This window comes from Branchiostoma floridae, chromosome 12 (genome assembly GCF_000003815.2).
Source record: "Branchiostoma floridae strain S238N-H82 chromosome 12, Bfl_VNyyK, whole genome shotgun sequence".
NCBI classification, from domain to species: domain Eukaryota; kingdom Metazoa; phylum Chordata; class Leptocardii; order Amphioxiformes; family Branchiostomatidae; genus Branchiostoma; species Branchiostoma floridae.
The window spans coordinates 12,189,981-12,214,586 of record NC_049990.1 but is presented as its reverse complement, the minus strand read 5'-3'; the positions used below and the strand labels follow the sequence as shown (position 1 = coordinate 12,214,586).

The 24,606-nt window shown below is 40.3% G+C and overlaps 3 protein-coding genes across 5 annotated transcripts; 1 reads left to right on the top strand and 2 right to left on the bottom strand.

The window, feature by feature from the left end:
• Nucleotides 1–171: 171 nt before the first annotated feature.
• On the bottom strand, nt 172–9,635 carry LOC118427459 (amine oxidase [flavin-containing] B-like). The gene is made up of 15 exons (XM_035837273.1): nt 9,446–9,635; nt 6,992–7,086; nt 6,346–6,483; nt 5,503–5,607; nt 4,856–5,051; nt 4,308–4,406; nt 3,832–3,920; nt 3,259–3,418; nt 2,907–3,003; nt 2,587–2,640; nt 2,377–2,434; nt 1,873–1,970; nt 1,595–1,706; nt 1,196–1,258; nt 172–911 (listed from the first exon to the last, which is right to left on the bottom strand). The coding sequence occupies exons 1-15, from the start codon at nt 9,525–9,527 to the stop codon at nt 480–482; spliced, it is 1,878 nt and encodes a 625-aa protein (XP_035693166.1). The 5' UTR covers nt 9,528–9,635; the 3' UTR covers nt 172–479.
• A 2,558-nt stretch (nt 9,636–12,193) lies between these two features.
• On the top strand, nt 12,194–20,288 carry LOC118427693. Of its 3 annotated transcripts, none has more exons than XM_035837592.1 (6): nt 12,194–12,450; nt 13,711–13,826; nt 13,992–14,054; nt 14,576–14,671; nt 15,352–15,666; nt 20,004–20,288. In XM_035837592.1, exons 2-6 carry the CDS (start codon nt 13,766–13,768, stop codon nt 20,273–20,275), a joined length of 807 nt encoding a protein of 268 aa, XP_035693485.1. In that variant the 5' UTR covers nt 12,194–12,450; nt 13,711–13,765; the 3' UTR covers nt 20,276–20,288. The 3 variants fall into 3 exon arrangements, with proteins under 3 accessions (XP_035693485.1, XP_035693484.1, XP_035693486.1); XM_035837591.1 differs by lacking the exon at nt 20,004–20,288 and adding an exon at nt 16,195–17,374 and having other exon boundaries at nt 12,224–12,450; XM_035837593.1 differs by lacking the exons at nt 12,194–12,450; nt 13,711–13,826; nt 13,992–14,054; nt 14,576–14,671; nt 15,352–15,666 and adding an exon at nt 18,759–19,771.
• Nucleotides 20,289–20,464: 176 nt separating this feature from the next.
• On the bottom strand, nt 20,465–24,584 carry LOC118427695 (SWR1 complex bromodomain subunit bdf1-like). The gene is made up of 4 exons (XM_035837594.1): nt 24,485–24,584; nt 23,717–23,796; nt 22,972–23,133; nt 20,465–22,033 (listed from the first exon to the last, which is right to left on the bottom strand). Exons 1-4 carry the CDS (start codon nt 24,513–24,515, stop codon nt 21,959–21,961), a joined length of 348 nt encoding a protein of 115 aa, XP_035693487.1. The 5' UTR covers nt 24,516–24,584; the 3' UTR covers nt 20,465–21,958.
• Between the last annotated feature and the right edge of the window lie 22 nt (nt 24,585–24,606).

The window sequence follows — 24,606 nt, the reverse complement described above, 5'->3', positions numbered from 1 at the left end:
CTCTTCAGTCTGTATTCTCTATTTTTGGAAATCTATAGATTGTCTACTTGGACCATCAAATTACGACACAGACACTTAATGTTTGTTTTAATACATTTCAAAACATCATTTTCTTGGACATTTTAAGCTCAAAAACGTGAACGCCTGCAGGTACTAGTATTACATTTGTACCAGTATCTGTTAATTTTCGAGTTGTTCCACTGATTCTTTTTCAGATCTGTTTTTTTCTGGACTGGTTTTGTACAACAAACAACCATACCCCTACTCTCTAATGATTAAAAGTCCTAAAAGGCAAAGTGATAAGAATCTTTCTTTAAGTTTTTCTCTCTGTGAACCGATAAATGCACAGTACAACAATGCTAATGTTCTTCAAATCCCCACAAAGGAAATTACAAGTCATTAGAAAATCAAATGATATTGATAAATATTATTGATTGCGTATCTCCAAATGAGTTTAGGTTAACGGCCGAGTTGGTTCCTCATCTTCTTGAACCAGCCCTTTTCCACACCCTCACACTTCGTGGTGCCTTTTTGGCCATGTTCCTATTCTTCTCCGCTTGCCAGTTATCCACGATCCTTGCTCTTCTCTCCAGTCGCACCCGCTGCCTATAGTCACAGTGATACACGTATGTGAACACAGCTATACTTGGGAAACCCTTTCTGGCCGAGTCTGCAATTCCTGATAGAACCGCTTTCAGTGGTGGCGCTGCGTGGTGTGATAGGGAGTGAAGCCACCTGTAGGAGTGGTGGAGGACATCTGTGGCGCTGTCCGGGCGGTGCTGGTACTTCCAGAGCAAGCCGAGCGCCGTGACGCTCAGGAGAGATCCACCCACAAGGATCTTTATGAGGCCCGGGACAGACGGGAGGTACCGTTCCATGAAGGAGCTCTCGAACGGAAGGGCTATGCAGTCCTGCAAAATATATAATAGATGAAAATCTGGGTTTGGGCGTGAATGTTGTATCTTCTGCACTGTACAAAAATTCTTCTATAGCAATATCATCGTGTTGATGGTGACTTGAGAGATTCTTCAATCATCTTGTGAGAGATGGTGGACAGTATTAAAAGAAGTTCTATTCCCTTTTATATGGAATGCAGTACACCATTGCAAGATCCCAATAATCAAAATTGCAGAGAGGATATCAGACATAATTGCTGCACGTCCTCAAGTAACTTCAATCTGTCAATCTACCTTACCTCGTTCTCTGGTTCTGCGGTCCAGACTTGAGACGGCTGTAGTCTCCCCATCTGACACAGGATCTGCAAATAACAGTACGTGGAGCTTTAGTGTAATCTGTACTACTATATAGCCAGTATAACCGCCCTTCGGCGTATACGTAACACACCAGCTTCGCAGGCACGCGGCGCGGCAGAGGCTGGATATATTACACTGGATATATTACAGAGGCTGGATATGTCACACCTAACTTTTACTCAATTACCATCTTCATGCAATTGCAAGTATTCCTTAAAACTATCCGCGAAAATTCCCCTACCGTGTTTGGTAATAACAAATTCCACTCTACGATAGTTCTGGGAAAATACGAAGTTTTGGTACTAGTATTTGAAAGCATGACTTTTTCTTGTTCTGCTTACCTCAGCAGCGGCCCTCTCCCCCGCCTGTATGGCACCCTCCATGTAGCCTGACCAGCCCACTGCAGTCTCTGTACCGGCGAAGAAAATCCTCCCAAACGGCACCCTCAACTCTCTGGAAAATTAGCACGGTTATTGTAACAGTAAATATATAGGTGAACAGTTTCCTTTTTATTTCGTGCTGTTTGCAATGATTTTGACATACACAGTTATACAGATATACTTTGTCTTGATAGTATGATAACTGGGAAGTCTAATTCAGGTCAAGTGGGATGTTTTACCTGCCGCACGTCGTGAGAACACCGGGCGGGACGAATGACGTGTACCCCCCGCCCGTCCACTCTTCCTTGTTCCAGTTCATCTCCACGTAGTGAACAGGCTGAAGTGGGGGACAAGAAAAAATTCTGCTGTCAGATGATCATAGCTGCGAGACGTTATGGTTAATAGTAGATGTGAAAAGTGAAAATTCCAACACTTAGAAATTTTCCACTGCATTTCTGGTCTTCTTAAGGATGAATGACCAGATTGCCTTGGACACCTGGCCTTGCTCATATACGTGACGTCAACAACGGGTCACCCTGAAGAGGGCCTGAGATTAGATATCTAGGAATTTTAAGAATCTTCCCATATTCATATAGTATTTTAGTCAAAAAGCTTTGTAACAATGCCTAACCTGAAGCTTCGTGCGATGAATAGAAAAACACATGTCTGCATTGGTTTTAAAATACATATATATATATATCACAAAAAAAGGTGCATATCTGCATTATAAAAGCTATACATACATGAAGGGCTTTGTCAGACTTGAAGACTTTGGCGTAGCTCTGGCAAATCATTTCCTTCCTGTAAAAAAATTAAATATCAATTGCATCAAGAATTGATATGATCATAGCAAACAAGTCTTAACAATGATAAGTAATAACAAGACAGTGCGGCTCTATTTTTTAATAAAAACTATATCTTTCTACATGAAAACTAAAGCAATAACTAGTTACCTTTCTTCTTGTGTCAAGTGTGAAAATTCTCTAGACTTGTCCGCCAAAATGAATCTGTAAAAAGTAGAAAATTAATCAGCAGAACAACAATGAATAAGATTTATTGATTTTACGAAAAAATAAAATTGTTGAAAATTAGGATGATGCCATAGTAAAAAAGATGAGGAGGTGACCAATAAAGAGGAATTTTAATCGCTGGTTTTCAGAATATTATATGTTTAGTGTTTGTTATTGTTTACCCCATGATAGAAGGAGTTATTGTTTACCCCATGATAGAAGGAGTTATTGTTTACCCCATGATAGAAGGAGTTATTGTTTACCCCATGATAGAAGGATAGGTTCCATCAGGTTTGGTATCGTCCACAGTGTTAGCCACAGGGTAGGCCGGGTCGTCAATATCAGCGAACCCACAGTAATCTGTATAGGTAGAAAACGTGTCAAGTCGTTCTATTGGATAGTTGCGCTCACGTGACCATGACGTTATATTGTCCGCCATGTTGAATGGTTAAACTTTGAAGTTTATGGGTAGATTTTACGTCTCAATCATTATTTGCATTATTCCCACTAACCATCTAGACGCATGGCTCTAGTCCTACTTTGGTTATTAGATTTTTTTTAAGACAATGTTACTGATGTCTAAAATAAGGGAGATGTAATGAATCTGCACCTCACCATTCTCTCGCCAGAAGGCGCTCTCGTAGTACATGAAAGTTTTGACCACAGAGCCCATGGGCATGCGCTTCACGAGCTGGAGCTTGGAGGCGGGGAGATCCGGAGAGAACACGATCTTTTGGAGCAGTGGTGGCGGGATCGCCAGGATTACAAACTCAGCCTAGTCAGGAAGAAAAAGTGTCAAATGATTGGCCTTAAGGCCATGTTTGGATTTTGCTATAATTATATGGATGACACTGATCAGTTTCGTCCGTTTCTAGAGATGAAAAAACGTTTTCGACCATACTGCAAATGATACCAAGCAGTTGTGAAATTAGTTCATAAGATATGCCGTAAATTGGAAAAACTTCGGAAAATGGATACCAATCTCATAGAATGTCAAAGTAAATCCCAAAGTCAAAGAAGATGATGTGAAAGCACAAAAATGAAAAATCTACTGTTCGGGATGCAATACTCTGGGTATTATTTGTTCCACCTTCCTGACCGGCCACAGATTTCATACTGAAGGCAACGTATTTGGCCAAACCTTTTTTTCTTGTTTTAAGGTAGAAAATTTATCTATGGGTGACGTACCTCGTGTTTCCGCTCGTCACGTGTGTACAGCACGACTTTATCTCTCCGCTGTTCGATCCGGAGGACAGGGCTGCAGAAATCTATTCGGTCTGGAAAATCATCACAAACATTGGTCACTACTTGTACTACTCATGATACTGATAATACTGTAGACTGTGTGTGATCCAACGTGTTTCGTGCTATATATACACAAACGAAAGGACGGGTGAATAAACGAGTGAATGAGTGAGGCAACGAGTAGAATGGGTGTCAACAAAGCGTGCATGTGAGTGGATGAGTGAGTGGATGAGTGAGTGAGTGAGCGAGTGAGCGAGTGAGTGAGCGAGTGAGTGAGTGAGTGACTGACTGACTGACTGACTGACTGACTGACTGACTGACTGACTGACTGACTGACTGACTGACTGGGTGACTGAGCAGGCGACTGAGTGAGTGAGTGAATGAATGAAGGAGTGAGTGAGTGAAGGGAGTTGACGTACCTCCCAGAATTTCTGCTATCTTCTCGCTGAGCTGCTGAGAGCCTCCCACAAACTTCCTCTCCTGCCCGCCGTTACTGACGGCTGTGATGCGCATGCTCCCTGTAAAAAAAGTGGGGTGGGGAGAGAGTCGAGTTATGCACATGCCAATTTAAACCGCTAAGGGATCTACCTCGCCAACTAAAAACGAAATGTATCTTTAACTAGAGTTCAATTCGTCGACCTCATACATCTATGCAATATATTTTATGCAAAGGACGTACTCATTTGCATAATTTATGTTAGGCGGCTCAAAATCTAATCGTTTTTAGTTTTTGTCACATCCTACCACCACACTAAGTGTGAAACCAATCCATCCAGCCGTTCTTGAGTTATCTTGTTGACGAACAGACAAACAGACAGACAAACGCTAGTGAAGATACAACATCCACAACATACTTCATTGAGGTAATGAATCGATAGATACCGAAGTATATTATATTCATTTAGCGGCCCTTTTTGAAACATTGGCATTGAACAACCTGGAAAATGAACGCCTCCTAGCGACTTACCCCCGCACTGCTTGACGTACCACAGGTACCACAGCATGGAGACCTCGTGCGGCTCGGCACACACGTTCAGCCGCACGAACATCTCCGCCCACGTGCGTGTCTCCTCCGTCCAGATCACCTGGTCGAAGAAGTCCTTCATGGTCATGCGGTCCCACTCCTCGGCGTGGGGACAGTCCCATGGCGCCTCCTGTGGGATCTGGACAGTATTGCAGGGACAACATTTTTTTTTACGATCTTGCGTACAATTCATGATGACGCTGAAAATTTTAGGGGCGATGTCCAACTATGATATCATAGGGATTAAGGTAGCAGACACACGCCGTGGTTACCATGAGTTAAGCAAAACTGAACAAGCATCTCATAAACAGAGACACAAAGTTCACATCACGGGACTGATAAAGATTCGGAAATTCCTGTAGGACGCCGTTGTCGTTGGTGACAGAAAGATCAAAAGCAGCCTTGAGTTCAGCGGCGAAGGTAAGCACACAAAAATACACACAAGTCACAGCGAACTTTTAAAAAGAAGACTTCTCATACGTCGAAAAGAGAAAAAAAGACATAAATCAAAGAGCGTATATGTACATGTATATCCATTGTGCTGAAATATATGGCCATAATCTTGGCCCAATAATCATCAAAATTCCTACCATGTCTCCATACTCATCCACTTTGCGGAAGAAGTTGTTGCAGTCCAGATGCACCAGTGGATTACGCATGGGTGGTAACACTGTCTCGTACGGTCGGCTTTCACCCTACAGCGATACAGAGCATGATGTAGTCAACGATGACCTATGTTGGGTTGCAATTATGTCATTTGAAAGTTAAGAAAACTATACTTAAGTATGATTTTTGGACTCTGGTGATCACTTTCCTTCATACAGGACCTTTCCATATATGCATGTCTGTAAACAACTTTGGACAATCTGTGCATTTTTTTCTGTTCTTCACGTAGAGAAGGAGCATACTGACGTTTTTAAACAGGTGGGTTAGAAATAAAAGCCAATATGCATTATTCTTTTTAGATGAGCTGGTATTTGTTCCCATGGCCAGTGGCAGTGCATTTAATTGGTAACTCATTTTGTTCTGTCTTGTTTTATCTTAGATAAATGACATTTTGAATAAATTGGACGATAATTGCACCACTACTTATAGCTACTTGAAAGAGCTAACTATGAAATGTATAGTAAATTTGGATTTAAGAAATTTAATTTTCTTTGTTATAGATTTATTATGTCATTTGAATGTATCATTAATTGTTCAGTTAGTCCGTTGGTCTTCTTTATTTTCGTATTTTTTTTCATAATTTCTTTTAGTTAATTAATTGAATTGAATTGAATTGTTATGATTTGACAAAGGGAGACCTTTATATATCCAAAATCTTCCGACATCCTGCCACTGTTATACTGTATATCCTTTTATATTTCTTTAGTTTGTTATTTATTTATCACGTTTTAGTGTGAACAAACAAACAAACAAACAAACAAACAAACCTTTGTGTAGAAGACGATCCTCTCCGTCTCGTTGACCCGGTACGTCTGCAGACCCAGCTGCCGGGCCAGGCGGAACACACGGTCCTGGGTCGGGCCTACATACGCACCGCCCACGTCGACATAACCCACCCTCTCGTTCTGGGAAGAACGGGAAATCTAACAAGTGATTTTGATTCATGTAAGTCCGTTTTCAAAAGACGTTTTCAACCTTACTGTTAATCGTAAACAGCTGCCAAATGAGCAGATATGTGCCGTAAATTGCAGAAAAAATGCAAAGCGTATACTAATGTCTTGCAACATAGCCAATCACGAGTGAGCATTTCTTGTGACTAAATCCACATAAAATGCAAATTCCATGTAGTCATTTTTTAACTATCATCATGGAAATTGAAATTTCATAATGGCAACATTTGTGCCAAACATTTTCATTCAAATGCTCGCATCAATTTTGGGATACCCAGGGGATGCCAACATATAGTCAATATTGCAAATGCTTATCAACCTTTTTCTAGTAGTAACATGAGAAGTCGTAATGTTCGTTTACGTTCATATTTGATACATTTTCTTTAACTATTTCTACGTGATATCACTCATGTGTTAGCCATAAAAATGACTGATTTTCTATCACAAAGGAATTCGAACTTACCCTCAATGTGAGTGTGCGCCCTCCCACCCTGTCTCGTGCCTCCAAAATCACCACGTCCAGACCTTCCTCGTGAAGCTTCTTAGCGGCGGACAGACCTGTACCACAGGGAAAAGTTGTCACCTTTGTAAGTCTAGATCATACTTAAGATACTTAACATGTCTAAGGAGCTAATCTATAAGCTGATCTATATCGCCTCTGGTTTTTATATTTTCCCCAATCGGGGAATACATATTGTTTTTGTTGGTGTGTTCTTTTCATTTTTTCTTTTTCTTTTGACATTTGTCAGGAACCAATCAAAATTTAGAACTGCCGTCAACCAATCAGAGCTTAGAACTGAATTAAGATATTAGCTGAATATTGTAAATTTGATATATATTTTACTGTTACACAGTACTATCATCACCGGGGCCAGCCTAATGATATGATATTGTGTGTTAGTAGCTTGACAAATATGACTACGGGGAATTTCAAAACATTCTGCATTTTCGCGAAAATGGTGCCTTTCTAGTGTGACATGTCATTTTGAAGCATTGTGGCTGTCCCTCCAGTGGTGTTCGACCTACCTCGTTTTTGTGAGGCCAACATACATGTAGAATACCTCCCAAAAGACGTGTACGCCTTATATCAGCCGCTGCCTTATATTTGTTTGGGCTCTAACGATACCTCAATGTACACATGTCACTTGCAGTATGTATATATATAAAATAAAGTCACTTCTTCTATCACTTCAAAACGAGATGCTTTGCCAATGATTTCAATGTCATATATCAGTACACTTTGGTAGATAATAGATGTTTTGTTTCTATCCTTGCCGGTGGGTTTGGCATTTGACGGCAAACCTTGAGGACGTTATGCGGAAGAAATGGTGACCTTTGTTACATAAGCATTTTTTTGCATACATTCTTGACAACAGTTGCAGGTACAAGAGGATGGCCTTGTCTACACTTGTATGTTACCTAAACCTTCCAAACAAGCCTATTGGGAGCTAGGGAACATCGTAAACCTGCTTGGAGATTAACCTTACTTCAATGTTTATATGTGCTGAACGTATATAATAATGTCCTTTCTTCTATGATGTTAAAATACTACTACTAGTATGCGATGTCAACGACTTCAATGTCCTACATAGGTACAATTTGGTGAATAGTAGATATTTTGATTAATATTTCTGTCCTTGCCAGTGGGGCTTGCCATTGGCGTCAGACCTTACGTGCTTTATGTAGAAAACATGACAGCCGTGGCTGTGTATATGTTGCAACCAACTACATGCCCAAGAAAGGGACCTTGTCTACACATGTATGTTAGGCCTTAGGCTATCAAAGGGGAAGTCTATCAGAAGGGAAGGCCGTGCACGTAGCACCGTTAAATTCACATATGAAGACAAGCTTCCCTCCCACTATCTTTTGGAGATTTTATCAGCGATTTTTTTCTTAAACCTTTCACATTTCTAAAGGCCGATTTATCGATCTGGCGAACCTTTATTTGTTTTACAGCTAAGAGGGTAAGCGGGCTGGGGTCAAAGGTTGAATGTAGACAGCGTGTCGTTTGAAACCTTGTCTCGACCTCTAAACAGTGTTTCCAGTATTGTTATGACAGCTAGATATATACAAAGTTTACTTTATCATTTCATGAAAGAGAAATGCATTCAATACAGCCTTTCAGTACAATAAATAGAAGCATATGGTTCCTACCATCTAAACACAGTAGTCGCTTATATTACTTCACTTTACTGACGTCATTACCTCTTTTAATATATTCATTGTTAAGTACCCCCACTACACTACAATAGCAGGTGACTGTTGGTATACCGTTAACACTCCGTGTCATACCATAAGCGACTCCGAATTTGCAACATTTTCTTGTCTCAGGTTTAAAGCAACTACTTTTGTAGCTGAAAAAAAGGAAGAAATTTTCCCCAAAGTAAATAATTTGCTACGAGAGTCACTGGAAATGTCAAGTCTAAAGTTGTGACAGATTGAACGTTGATTGCCAACAATATACAGTACTTGTAGTTCCCTTAAGCTAGGACTAGTCCTAAGTCAAATTCTAGTTGGCCAAAAAGACCAAAACATGTTTTCGCTGAAAACTATTAAAGTACACGGGTAGTATATGACTATGCACTTAGTATCTAGTTACAAACCCTCTTTTATGGTCGATATGCAAACAGAGATTAGACTGTGTGTACTTTCGAGTGGCGTTGGAGACTAGTTCGTGAACGCCCCCCTCCCCAACTCTATATTTGATAGCGGTCAGGTTCAGAGGATATCTAATCTCCAAACAGATCCTACGGTAGCATAAGATAGTATCAAAAGCTGTCAAAGGTGTGAAGCCGGCCTAGCAGTGTGTATATACGCCCCGGTACCCGTCTGACTCCCTTTGGCAGGCTATGCTACTTGGCTAGCTTTGATACTATCTTACGGGGATCTGCTTGGAGATTAGAGGATATCTACTCACCACTTAGACCTGCCCCGACCACGATAACATTTCTCCTGTCGCGTTTTCCCGATCTCGATGGCAACCGTCTGCGTGAAGACATAATGTGACGGTCTCTACAGTGACGGTGTCCTTAAACAGCCGTCGTCTCTCACTCTGCGACGTTTTTTTAGAGCGTGGCGTTGTTAATATGACCTTTGGTCGTGTTGTTTCCAAGGGTACACAATTATGCGGGGCACGCATGAGTCAGCTGATTCAGTGTTTTTCACGGGCACAAAAGGAACTGAAGTCTCTCCTCTAAAGAACACGCTTTTCAAAATGTGTAAATTCTGATTCAGACATAAGCTCCTAAACTCGTAAAAGAGTGTATGACAATGAGCATACAAATCAAAGAAGTTGAGATTGTAATAAACATCTATCTATAAATGCTATAGTTTGTATCAATCATACTTCATTATGATACAACGCACGTCACACAAACGCTGACATTAACATAGGAAAATATTGGTCAGGAAGACAACGTTAAAAGAAATAATGATTATCGTAAAAAGGGAAAATAGACTAAACACACGTGCAGACAGTGAAACGATACATGTACTTTGCAGCCAAAATAAGTCCGTTTTTGTCTTGCTGTAAGTTTCACCGCTTTCAACATACATCAGAACCCTATATTTCACACTAAAATGTGGCACAATCTTTTATTTTTCATGATAGGTACTTCTCCATACTTATGCACACGCCCAGTAGTACACTGTTACAAGTGTTATGCAATAGAATTGATTGATTACCTAAGAGTCAACTTTAAGGTTAGCGCCGTCTGCAAATACTGTCGGTCACGAGCTTACAAATTCCACTTGTGCCCCGAACATGTAAAGTATATGCTAACTGTACATTACTTATTAACCCTTTCAACGTAGGTGGGCAAATAACATGTAGCATAACACATAACATTTGACTAACCTTTCATTCACCTTTTTTATTCACTTCAGATTCATCACGAAAAAAAGGTTCTAAGTAAGTGCTTTGGGTGACTGTACTGGAATGTGATGTCAGGTGTTTGTTCACCTTTGACTTAAAAAATTTAAAAGGTTGTACCCTTTAGGAAAGTGATCATGAGGAATCATGTTCCATAACTAGTTCTCGGACTCTTTCAACTAGACGTTGCATTATCTGTATTATGCGCCCTTCCATTAATAAACTTAACATGGTACTCAACTTGTAAATATAGAGTACAAAATATATGCACCCTTTCTAATGATTACAGATGTTAACGAATTAACGCTTCAATGTTTTTATATACGTTGGCACTTTCAAAAGTTGAGAGTATGACCGTCTGAGCCTAACCTGCAGTACCGCTCCTGACCACTGAGAGGCATTGCGGAGAGGACGAAAGAGGCTCGGCAGCTGCAATGAGGGTTTGACACCCGGCTAGCTATTCCTTGTTTACCAAATGTGATATTGCTACTGCTAGGAATGTCTCTACATCTTTATCAGAACTGGAAGGAAATAGATCGCAAAGATAAACCCTCTGATGTTTAAATGGTCACGGGTCAAACTCAACGCTCAAGAGAACTAGACCTCGTGTAGTTTTGTAGAACACAGTACTTGGCGTGTGTTGGCGAAGTGACTTAATACCTCCCTTCCATTAGGCGAACATCGATCGGAAGACTAGTCTACGAGCTCTAAATGACATTTTCGTGAGTGAGACGTCTGGTGTTCTCACGATCATCTTGCGATTTTTAGGAATCGCCGGCGATTTTCAGGGGTCGTACGATGGTCGCGGTACAGCGAAACATGTTCTTTAACATAAGCGACAAGTCGCAGGAGATCTCTGAGATCGCAGAGCTCGTTACCGAGTCGCAGATCGTGCGTGCAAATCATGCGTACCTCGCAAGGGTATCGGTCGACATTCGATTGATAGTCGTGCGTCAATCCAGCACAGACCTAGTTTTTAAACATCGAGAGCAAATTGGAAGGCGAACGCCCGTCAGTCGGGTGACGTTCGGACGACGTTCGCCCGACTGCCGTTTGTTTACAAATATTGAATGTCTGGGAATGTGAGGGTAATTCTTACATTGTGGCCCCTGTGGTAGTATGTAGGCTGGCTTTGTGACAAACTTTCTTTTATTGTGTCATTTCTATTATGCCCGCACATTTCATTCATTGATTAAAAAGATTCCGACAGCAAAATAAGCAGCTTTTATTAATCTGTTGCCTTCTTTTAGGAACGTTTTGTGTTACCTTGTCGGTGTGCAAGAGGTCATTGGAGGTTCATTATCATAGATTTATTCACCGGCGATCACACGAGCCTCGCTTATATGTGACGGGGACAGTTTTGGGGCGAAAAATACGCATAGATTTATTCACCGTCGATCACACGAGCCTCGCTTATTTGTGACGGGGACAGTTTTGGGGCGAAAAATACGCAAGACCATCTTAAGATCTTAAAATCAGCCGACCTTCCTGCGATCGCGAAGTACGTACAAAGATCGTATAGAATGTGAGGGGGTATAAAGAAAAGAAGAATGGGACACACGTGATCTAATATTGCAGTCTAGAAAGGAGGACGGGTCAAGAAGTCAGACACACTATTTCCTCCCTGTTTTCGAGAAGTTCCTGAATATTTGCGACAGCAAGCAAAATCTGACAAAAGAAGGAAGTTTTCCTCGTTCGTACTTCTGGCTAGTTACCAAGAAATGTCCAAAAGAGCTGACGACGTCTTGGATGCTTTAGTTTTGTCAGCAGGAATAGATCTAGCAAGGTCTGTGAGCCAATGGAATTTCAACAGGAAAGATTGGTCATGCCAGTCGTTGTCACGGTCGCGTTTGGATGGAGTCTGCTGTTGTTTGTGAGAAAAGGCAGCTGGTGTTACATCCGCCAGTACAGTGTACAGTGCCAAGTTCACAAAGTCAAAGAGGAAGTACATTTTGTATAAAAGACCAGGACTGTTCAAAAGCCTCCAGTAGACGAGTAGAGGGAACAACGTAGTTCGGCTCTTCGCGCAAAGTTGCAACTCTGACATACAGGTTGGTGCTTCTTGCATTCTTTCAGTGTTTGACATTGTAAAGCACCCGCCTAACATAGTTTTCACCCATCGCATCCAGTACCAGAAAAACTGCCGTCTTAAAATGATGCGTGCAACAGCGATCTCTATGGGTAACAACCGGCCAAGCATTTTAAAATCTCCAAGTTTGCTTTGCAAATCTTGACACGTTCTCTAGACTCTATTTGTAGGTTTGTGGGGAATAGTCAAACGATTACTTGTCTCTTGCCTCTTAGAGATATCTAACCGATTTTGCGCTGTATTAAGGAGGAAATGGGGCAGTCATTGGAAATTCACAATCGGGTTGATGGATAATCATTTACAGGTTCGGTAGTGACCGCTGACTCAATCCTTTTGCTTGTTATTCACGAGTAAGCGGTCACTGCATGCGGAGGATGGGTCTCAGGTTATAGAGTCCATTCCAAGTCACCATGAGGGTTTTTAGGTGATACTTGTAATAAGTCTGAATTATTTTGAATAAAAGAATATCTAAGCCACAATAATCAAATTCTTTTTCAAAAATTGACTAAGAAAATACTCATCTATTTGAATTCCTTTGAATATTTTAGAAACATTTTTAAAGTAACTGTACAAAAATATCTTTATTTAGAATAATTGTGAAACCTCTGTGTGATTTACAAATATTATTAGACATATATCATACAAGGGAAATATTTATAAAGTTATAACAGAGTTAAAAATTATTTTCAAGTATCAGATGTCATTTACAAAACTTTAAAATCAATTGTAAACAATGGCAACAGATAACCGCACGGTGACTTGGAATTGACTCTAGGGTGCAAGCTAGAGTTCGAAATTTTGGGCGGAGCTCAAACGCGTTTGGCAACCATCCAAAGACCAAAGACCACAAACGCTGTTTCTCGAAAAGCCACACCAATATATGTCCACGAGTCAGCAATTTTCACAGGAGACTTGGCAGGAAGTGTCACGCCACTTCACCTTTATATTTATCCGCGGGGTAGCCTTTTCCGTTGTGTTTAGAATCAGGGCATTTGGGATATCTAGTCGACGAACGGTAGTTTCACACTGCAATATTCGAAAAATAGCATTTTGAAACCACCATTTGTCGACTTGATGTCTCTAAATACCTTTTTTTTCAAACAACTGAACTAGCGTTACACTCTAACTGGGGATTTGGGCACCGACTCAAGGGAATACATACCTTGTAAATTAGACCTCAAATTCATTCGATTGAACTTACAACGCAGGACATAAACTTCAGTTTCAGCCAACTGATTGAGGTCGGCCTGCTGAACTGTCCATCATCCAGCGTCACCATGGAGACAAAGGTTTACGTCATCTTGGTCTTGATCGTTCTTTGCGGAGCTTCTCCGCAAGGTAAGACGCGTGTGCAAATCTCATAGGCTAGAACAGAGTCGATTTTCAGGGTTAAAAATATTGCAAATGTCTGATTTTTTCATTCAATGCATGGTCAACACGTAGGAACGCCAGTTGAAGGTGTGACCCGACTCTAATCGTGTTCATAAATCATAATTTTTTTAGTCTTTGGCAGCGCTCTGCAAGGTGGGTCCCAGCCAGATGCAGGAGACTCTTCACAACTTGCAGGTTAGGCACTATTGATTGAACACTATTGGGTATTTAAACATGTCCTTTGAAGAAAAGAAGCTGTACTAAAGATGCTTCTTACCTTTGGACGGAGAGAAGATCGCCCGGATCACTCAACTCTTTTTCAAACCTCAAAATGATCAAATCAAATTCCAGGTTTAGATCCTACCTGTCCACCTTTTGTTTGTATGTTTACTTGCACAAGAAAATACATAATAATTGATACAATGATAATAATTAAAACAAGGTGCCGGAGGAAGAAAAGGTGTATGAAGCTAAAGAACCCGTTCATGATGCAAAAATTCAAACTGTTTTATCCGTATGGCCTAAAACCCGACAGCAAACAGTTTGCATTTTACGTTCACGATGCAAACTAGACCCTCCTCCTCTATACTAAACTAATATGTAATTTACAGAAGACTTTGCTAAAATGGCCCATTCTTGTAATATTTCTATTCTGACTCATAAGTATAGCATATTTTTTAAATCTAGTGATTTCTTTCGTATATTCCTCCGAGAGGGTGCAGACAGCTGCACAGAACCAGGTGGAGTCTGTCCTCCAGTGGATAGCAATGATGGCAACAACCAAGATGAACCCAAAGGTATATTTGCATATGGTAGGTATGTACATATCTACACGTTTTTAATAAAAGATTAATGTTATCAATAATGACACGGGTACATGCAGTGGTCCGATCTTCGGGAATCATTTTGGAAGAAGATAAGGTCTCATTCCACAATTTCGCCGTCCCATAGGAATACACGTTAAAACGCACAACTTCTTTGCCCGAAAATCCAATTAAAAACAGTATTTCTGGATATGTTTTGCTTTCTATTGCAAGTGCACGAGTTCGTTAGGCAATAAAAAACACCCAAATCTAGCCCACTCAACTATAGTTATCGGATTTCAAACTACGAGTACCCGATAGCCGCTCGAGGGCCTTTTGAGCAGAGAAAGGCCTACACGTACACGTACACGTCCGCAAATCGCTGGCATTACGAAACTTTCCGGCATGATGATAGCAGTAATATACAAGCTTTCATCTCAAATCCTTCTTATATCAAGTGGGGGCGATGAAAGGGAATTTATCATCAACCTAAACACAAGCTTTTAATACCCAATCATTTTTTGGGCACGTATTCTCGGAGTAATACAGGAATGAGACCATAACTCTCACGAGATGTACCCAAACAGTCAGAAGCAACTTTGTTAATTTACGCAAATCTACGCTAATGATACCAGCGACTCCACGTACCGAGTACTACTAACAATATGTTACCCCGTCTTTCCTGCTAGTCTCATTTCTACACGACATCAACGCCCAGCTGCAGACCTTTCTTCATTTGGCAAAAGATCAGAGTATCCAACTATTGCGGGATGAGTTGAATCGGCTTCAGAGGGACACAAAAGCCGAAATCCAACAGCTCAGGTCAGAGATGGCATCCAAGGACCAAAGGACCCAGGCCGAAATACAGCAGCTCAAAACAGAGATGGCAGCTAGGAATGAAAGGATCCAACAACAGCAGGACGACATAGAGCAGCTTACGGGGGAAGGGGTGGCTAAAAACCAAAAGATCCAGGCACTGGAACAGAGAAACTACATCGAACGCTGTACGTTATAATTACTTATACCCAAAACATTTTGACCCTGCTACAATCAAATGACTCGAGCAGATTAAACACAATTGTACAATGAAATTTCTTTCACTTTCAAGCCTGCATTCGGAGTTGAAAGTACAATGTACATTTTCATTTTTTTTTTCGTTCCCTACAATTGATCCATGTCCATCACCACCAGCTTCATCCCTGATCAGGTAGTGTGACACACCACAAAGCGTTTTCTCCTCCGACAGTCCTATGACAGTCTGGTCAGCTGTCTTGCTGTCCTTCCACTGTTTGACATTGCTGATCTGTGATGGACAGTAATGCCGGGAGCCCGACCCTAACCTCCAGACAGAGGTTAGGGTCGGAAGACATAAAGAAAACGGTACAAAATAGAAAGCCCTATCAAAACATCTAAAAAAACAGTTGGAGCCTTACCTCTGCTTGGAGAGTACCAGAGTCCTTTGCCTTTTCATGTTGTACTTCTACAGTTAGTTTGGCTCTCATGTTCATTGTTGACAAATCGTATCTCTTCAGGTGAATCCGGTGTGTTAAATACACCTTACAAGGCTCTCGCCACCGGATCAGGTACCCGCTACCGAGACCTGACCGCAACGTTCAGCAAGCCCTTCCGGACAACTCCTGTGGTCACGATCGGCATCAGGCATCTGGACATAAATCAGCGCATAAACACGCGTATCACAACTGAAGTAAGGTCTAAATCGCCCACAACAATGACGGTACGTCTTCAAACCTGGACGAACTCAGTGGTGTACAGTGCGGGCATCTACTGGATGGCTTGTGCATGAAATGGTTAATACATGGCTATAATGGTTGAAACACCTTCATAAAAAAAATATGTGTAACACCTCCAAACCAGATCTCACAGCACCGCTTGGTAGTTGAAAACAGAAAACAGCAAACATATGTCAATGCTTTCATGGACAGGCGACACAATTGGTCAATCCAGAAATAGCAAAGCTTTTGTCCCGAAAATTTCCATCACCTGTAACATCTTTGTTGATGTTTCTTCCTTACACTTGTTATGAGTGGACCCTTAAAAACAGGATACTACGAGCTTCATAGACACACCACATCACCGATGAAGAACTGTTCAGGGAGATTTATACTTGCTTACTCCTTGCTGAGAGACATCTTAGTAGTGTTTGTACAAGACATCCTGTTTAGTGTGAGACATACAAAATGTATTCTTATATATACCATGTATCTTCTAGTATCCTTTGTATGCAAACGCTTAAGTATACTTCTTGTAACCTACACTTGGAACATATATGTACTCGAATGGCGATGTTAGTAAATTCGCTTCTGGGAGAGCAGCAGTTGATTTACTTCAATAGAAAAACAGACTAACACTTACTATATATATTCACAGAAGAAGCCCATCTTTAGCTACAACATGTTATAAGAAACTTGCAATATCTCTTTTCTCTCCAACACACCATCAAATGTAAGTCTAAAGCAGTACAAGAATAGAATTTCTGCACAAAACAATTACACATTTCATACCTCCATGGCTTGTTGTTCTTGCCTACAGTACAACTCTGTATCTATCGATATCTTATATCATGTATAAATAATTACTGAACCAATTCTATACCAATGCATATCTCAACAGTTTTATATGTACTTTTACAGATTTCTGACACTATAAAGCAACTTGTAAAAGCAGAATAAAGTTGGCAAAGTTCTATGCACTGCTTATTTGACATTATTTATCATCTTTTAAGGGAATGAGAGTGTGGAAGGTTCAATAAAGTCTTCAGTTTTTTTGCAACTGAATACAGAACGATGAGGTAAAATCACACGTGCCCCGAATCTACTAGATGAGATTTAGATGGTACAGTCAAACCTGTCTATAGCGGCCACACAAGTGATTAGAGAAATGTGGCCAATATAGACAAGTGGCCACTATAGAGCAAATGTTGATCAATTGACTGTTTTCTTTTTTGGTGTTTACAAGCATCATGTTGGATGCATTACTTGAACTCAAAATTCAATATCCAAGAGTTATATGTTGCTTTGTAAAGTATTTCAACACACTTTTCTCAATGGTAATCATTGAATTTTTATTTATTTCACATTTGTACTATTTCAAGTTTGTTACAGACTCACGACTTCCACTCTTCTACATACAGCCTTGCCATGGCCAATTCAAATAAAGGGGAAGTTCTGCTACACTAGGCTGAGGCTTCCACTTTTGTGGGCGTGGCCTCTAGCCAACTGTGTGCCAATCAGAGTATTGCCTCTCAGATGATTTCTTTAGTTTAGGTAAAGCCAATTCTCTGATTGGCTGACAACTGGTTAGTGGCCACTTCCACAAAAGTAGACACACATATTGCACAACCAGATTTAGCACCGCCTCCTCAAGCACTGGCTAGGCCCTGCATAGAGAATGTGTTTCCAAATGTTTGTTAAGTGTTTAAACATAATTTGTTATAGACTCTAGCTCGGACTCTTGGAAACGTCCAACTTGAACTTCTTGGGAGACTTGGGAACAACCACCACAGTCTAGATAAAAAGAAATAAATATGACAGTTTTGTTCATAAAAGTAGAAACCAACATTTGCTAGCAAATACAGAATATTTCCCTTTGCAACATGGCAGGTATTCTTTTCACAATACTGTCCTCTACAGTCCTCTACAGCACTGTAGTCTAAAAGGGATGTAGTCTATATAATACCGGCTGTTTGTTTTTGTTTCGTTCGCGTTCAAAAAAAGCAGTGCAACGTTACATGATGTAAAATAACGCTTCCACTTCTGGCTGTAGACTCACTCATTACAAGTGCTTAACTGTTGTTCACATTACTCTGAGCAAGTACTGTAAATGCAGAAACTTTCGCGGTGGATTAATGTTCGCGGTTTTCGTGGCGGCCGCTTCAAAGCGAATTCAAAGCCACCGCGAAAATTTTTCCTTAACAGCAGTAAGATACTACAGTGCATGGTGCTACCGCGAAATCAAATCTACCGCAAAAAGTCCCTTTTCCCGCTACCGTGAAATTAAATCTCCGCGAACTTAAATACATTTACAGTATTTTTACGCCATAGCGTCGCCTCTTCCACGTCTGTTAGCGTCCTTTGTGTTGCTGTTCTCTACCCAATCGGCCTGTGGCCCCTGTCATAAAAAATAGTAGAGTAACATTTCTGTCGCATGGTTTCTGATAATAGTGATATTTCTCTAATAACTTAAACAAGCACTAGATACTTGCCAACAAGCAGGAGATTCATATATCATAGGAGATTCGTCAACATCTTCAACTCACGATCCATTAAAAATGCCAGTCTCCGATTCTTCTAACATACTGTCAGTTTTCTGTTTATTTTGATTTTGTGAGGTCAAGGAGGTTACTGTGAGGTGAAACCATATTTCCTGGTCGCCATTATGCGGTTTGTTTTGTTTCTTGTGTCACGTCTTGTTTTTACCATGACGTCAGTCGTATGGCTGACTGAGAGGGCATAATGACACGATATCGAATAACGCTTCAACTACTGAGCGGAACACTTCCTTGTGGGCGTATCTGCAGTTGACAGTGTTCTCTCCCACGAAGAAGAATTTTTGATGCCATGGTCTTGCCTTTACGCTGTATGGTAACGTTCCTTGTGACGTTTGCGTCCCTGTGTTCTGCCCAGTCGGTCTATAGACCACCGGCAGACGAGAAATGTGCGTGTAGTCCGGTAATGAATCCTGTGGTGAATTGTGGAACGACGGGGAACGACGACATACAGGTGTTGAAAACAGAGATGGCAGCTATGGCCGAAAGGGTCCAACAACAGCAGGGCGATATACAGCAGCTTCAGACAGAAGGGGCGGCTAAAGACCAAAGTATCCAACAACTGCGGGATGAGATAAACCAGCTTCAGAACGAGACAGCAGCCGAGAACCAAAGGAGCCAGAACAAGACTCAACAACTCCAATCAGAGATGGTATCCAAGGATCAAAGGACCCAGACTGAGATACAGGAGCTCAAAACAGAGATGGCAGCTAGGGACGAAAGGATCCAACAACAACAGGACGATCTACAGCAGCTTCTGGGAGAAAGCGAGACTAAAGACCAACGGATCCAGGCGCTGGAACAGAGAACCTACATCGAACACTGTACGTTATAGCTTTTACAAATGAATTGAGTACGTATACGCATCCTAAAAAATTGGATATGAAATTCCTTCAACTTAAAGTCTGCATTCAGCAGTTGAATAAAAAGAAATTCTCTGTTCATGTTTGTCTTCTGCCGCATTGTCTTTTAAAGCTTACAATTGATACGAATGCTGTACTTTAAGAAGTTTGGCTTCCATGTTCAATGTTTACAAATTGCATCTCTTCACTTCAGGTGAATCCGGTGTGTTGGATACACCTTACAACGTTCTCGCCTCCGGATCAGGTAGCCGCTACCGAGACCTGACCGCAACGTTCAGCACGCCCTTCCGGACAACTCCTGTGGTCACGGTCGGCATCAGGAAGCTGGACATTTATAGGAGTAGAAACACGCGGATCTCAACTACAGTAACGTCTAAATCGCCAAGAAGCCTGACGGTGCGCATTATCACCTGGGCGGACACAAGGGTGCATGTTGCGGGCATCTACTGGATGGCATGTGCATGAAATGTTTAATACATGGCTATAAGGATTGAAACACCTTCATATATGCAGCATCTCCAAATCCGATCTCATAGCACCGCTTTAGTAGTTCAAAACAAACGACAGAGAACAGCAAACATATGTCAAACCTGCATTGACTCAATTATTGGTAGTCAATAACTTTGACGGACAGGAGGCACAATAGACCTCTTTCAAGTTACAGCGGCCATAATGGATTTTCGGGGGCATACTAGTACATGTGCTTTAATATGTCTGCAATACATGCTAAATAGGAGAATGGCGAACTACAGCCTTGTTTTGATGCATGGTCCCTGATGACCCCAGCAAATCCAACATGGCCTCCGTAACAGGAAAAAGGTCTATTGGTTCATCCAGAAATAGCAAAGCTTTTGTTAAAAAAAATTCCATCACCTGTAACATTCCTTGTTATAGGTGTTGTTTCTTCATTCCAGTTCACTTGATATGAAAAACAGGATAGTAGTAAAAGAGCTTCATAGAAACACCATATCACTGAACAATAACAGTTACTGTACAATGAGATTTAATTCAGCAGCCGTAAAATTTTGCTCGCTCCTTGCTAATTAAGAGACAACTTTAACAAGTAGTGTTTGTACAAGACATCATGTTTACTCTGAGACAAAATGTCTTCTTAGACATACCATGTATCTACTAGTATAATTTGTATGTATCTTTTTTGCGCAACCGCTTCAGTATACTTCTTGTAACCTTCACTTGGAACACATAATACCTATATGGTGACGTTAGTAAATTCCCTTCAGGAAATACAGTAGCTGTATACTCAAAGAAGTTAATCTTTATAGGTACAACATCCATATGAAAGGAAACAACAATATCCTTTCTCTTACGAAAATACCTTCAAATGTCAACCAAAGGCAGTGCAAGAATATGCCTGCTGCACTACAATGAACAACAAGAACACATTTCATACCTTCATAGTTTGTTGTAATTAACTACAGTACAATTCTGTAATGTCTGTATCTATCTATATCATCTATTACCAAATACTGAACCAAACTATGCTAAACACAGCAGTTGATTCAAATGGCAAAAACTTTTGCAGATTTCGGATACTTTTCTTTGAGACAATTATGCAAGCAGAAAAAAAGATTGACACCGTTTTACAGACCCCTTATTGACATTCTTTTTTTTTTTAAGGCAAGGTAGAAAGTTCAACATAGTTTACAGCTATTTTCTACATAATAATATCCAGAGTAAGTAACTGGACTTGCATGGCACAAGTTGAGGCATTTTTGTAGCCTTTTACTAGTCATTTACTAGTTTTCTCAACTGTCAAACGTTAACTGTACATTACCTGCCAAGAAAGGATACTTGCAAACCAGCAGAAAACCCTGACTTGCATTATCTAAAAGCTACATGTCATACAAAAATACAATGATGGGCACTACATTGTACAATGTAACTGCTGCCTCTAGATTCATATTTAACAATGGTCATTCTAAATATTGAAAACCATTTTGCTAGAAGACTTACCATATCATGAATCAATATGATATCCAATGTAAATGTGTGATAACTTTACAGGTTGTTTGACAGAATATGATTTTCTCAGTAGTGTTTTTATTTTTCACTTGAGAGTTTCTAAAGGGTATTTCAAAGTTTTGTTGTGTTTCCAAATAAAAAGTCACCAGTTTAAAACATGATGTGTTATAGACTCTTGCTCGGACTCTTGGATACGTCCAACTTGAACTTCTTGGGAGACTTGGGAACAACCACCACAGTCTAGATAAAGAGAAAGCAATATGACAGATTTGTTAATAACACTAGAAACCAACATTTGCTAGCAAGTACAGAATGTTGCCCATTGCACCATCACAGAAATTTTTGCCATAACATTGTCAATAGTAGTCTGTAAGAGCCGGTCACATAAGTGGTACGATCACCGTACAACTGCAAATGATTGGTATGGTCATTTATGTGTCTTTCAAGTTTCGCTTGTTATGGAAAAATACTGCCTTAGATTTTTGTTGGTGATTGGTTCTAGATCTGTCCAGCCTGCTTAAATCATATCAATCATACAATCACAAACAGATGCAATTGCCCTGTTAAGTTGCCGATTACATACAAACATGAAACATATTATCAATAATAAAAAAACAGAACCAATCTTTATTTTGTTTAAAGCTAAACGAATCATATAATAAATTGTGTTTATAAATGTGATATAATAAGAATATTCTTAAGTGTAAAGACAATTTTTGTACTTTCGAAATTATCTGAGTTAAGTCCTAAGAAAGAAAATGGATGTTCCATGTTTGAGGAAAGCCATGTGTCCACCACATTATCAAACCCACTACACTGACCGATAAGAGAAAGGCATTTCACGGTGCAAGTGGATCAAATAAATCTGTCTGGATATGCAGCTTATACTAAGTAAATGCAGAAATGTTCGCAGTGGATTTATGTTCACGGTTTTCGCGGTGGCCACTTCACCGCGAATTTAAAACCACCGCAAAAATTTTTCCAGGGCATTAAGATACTACAGTGCATGGTGCTACCGCGAAATTAAAACCACCGCGAAAAGTCATTTTCCGGCTACCGCGAAATTAAATCCCCTCGAACTTAAATGCATTTATTCAGCACAACCCTGGTGTGCTACAGCATAAGGTGGTTTACCGGGTATATATTACAAACAAACAAACAAACAAACAAAGACCAACCTTGCATTTCTCCATGAGTTTACCATACTCATGCAGGTAGAAGTTGAAGACCTCCTCACAGTCTCTGCGTGCCTCGTGTCCCGGAGGGTTGTACTGGAAACAGTTGGACTTGATCAGCTGCATGTCAGAATGGAACTCCTCCATACTGTTGTACTGACCTCCCTGGGGAATACATGTTGTGTGTACCATCACATAATATTTTTGAGGCCGAGAGAACCAGACTTTTTGAAACAGTTACCAGTCTCCCATATGGAAATCCTGCAAAATAGTAAATTCACTGAAACCACTCATCATCTAAAAAGTGGGAGTTTTCATTAGCCATGGCTTCCAAATAAAAAGTGACCAGCCCTGTACATTTTTGTACCTATTTACATTATTGAATTTGTTGTTGCCCTTGCAATCAGTATTTTTCCATATTAGATTGCAAGCAAAGAAAAATCTACTAGTAGTCTCATTCATCCAGAAAAAAAGACACCTGACTAGTAGTCTCATTTATCCAGAAAAAAAGACACCTCCATTTTCTTTAAAATCAAAATATATACTGTAAAAATATTGAAGTGGCTTTAATATTCAGTTGGGCCTTTCCACTGTGAAATCATTAAACTGCAAATATGTGTTTTCATGCAAACATATTGCTTCGAGCAACTTAAAACAACAGGAAAAGTTCCTTTCCACTTTCTCTGCTAAATCTAGTAAGTACATGTGCAAAGATATTGGATTCAAAATAACTTTACATTTAGCATACCTCTAGTTTCTTCTTGATCGTGCTGAAGTCCATGGGTTGTTTGATGATGTTGTAGTAGTCAGGGGCCACTGCCGGGTCAACTGTGGATTAGTGGGGAGAAAATTTAACCAAACAGTCATAAACAAACCTGAGTACGTGTATATCTAATGGAACATGATCCAGTGTTGGGGTAAACATTGGAGTAATTTTGAGTTCTAAATCAAGTTCATATATCATACTTGTTTTCATTTTCTCTATATTCTCCAACATTACACTTTTGTGTTGACCTAGAAAAATAGATGAAGACAGTGTTTCTAATTCCAGGCCTGAAAAAACATCATATTTCTACCGTAGTGATCCCACAAATACAGTTCAACAATGTAAAATGAAAGCACCAGGACACTGGTATTTTCAACAGCATATTACAGTAACTGTCATACAGATATACATATAAACTGTACAGGCAGGTAGAATGTTAACTACACATTCTTGTAACTGTCCTGATCTGTTAACAGAGAGTATGACATACTGAGTGTTAAAGAACATCTGCAATACTAATTGGAATTCTGTTTTGAATTTCATCACTCAGATTGAAAATTTTACGTCCCTTGCTACAAGTAAACAAAAAAAAAAAGGCCTACGGTGGGCTGGTTTTTGCTTGGAAGGGCAGGTTTCGCTAGGGTCAGTAAATTCGTACTAGGGTTGGTCAGGTAACCAACAGAACATTTTTTACTCTGATTTTTTATCCTCCTATTCTGGCCATTTTGTATATGTACAATGGGGACTTACCAGGGTGAATAAACCACTCTGCTGCCCCCATCTCACCCTTCAGTCTACCTGACCCTCGGAACTTTGACACTCTGTGGAGCAGCCTACAAACAACATCAACAAAACAACAACACTGCATGTAT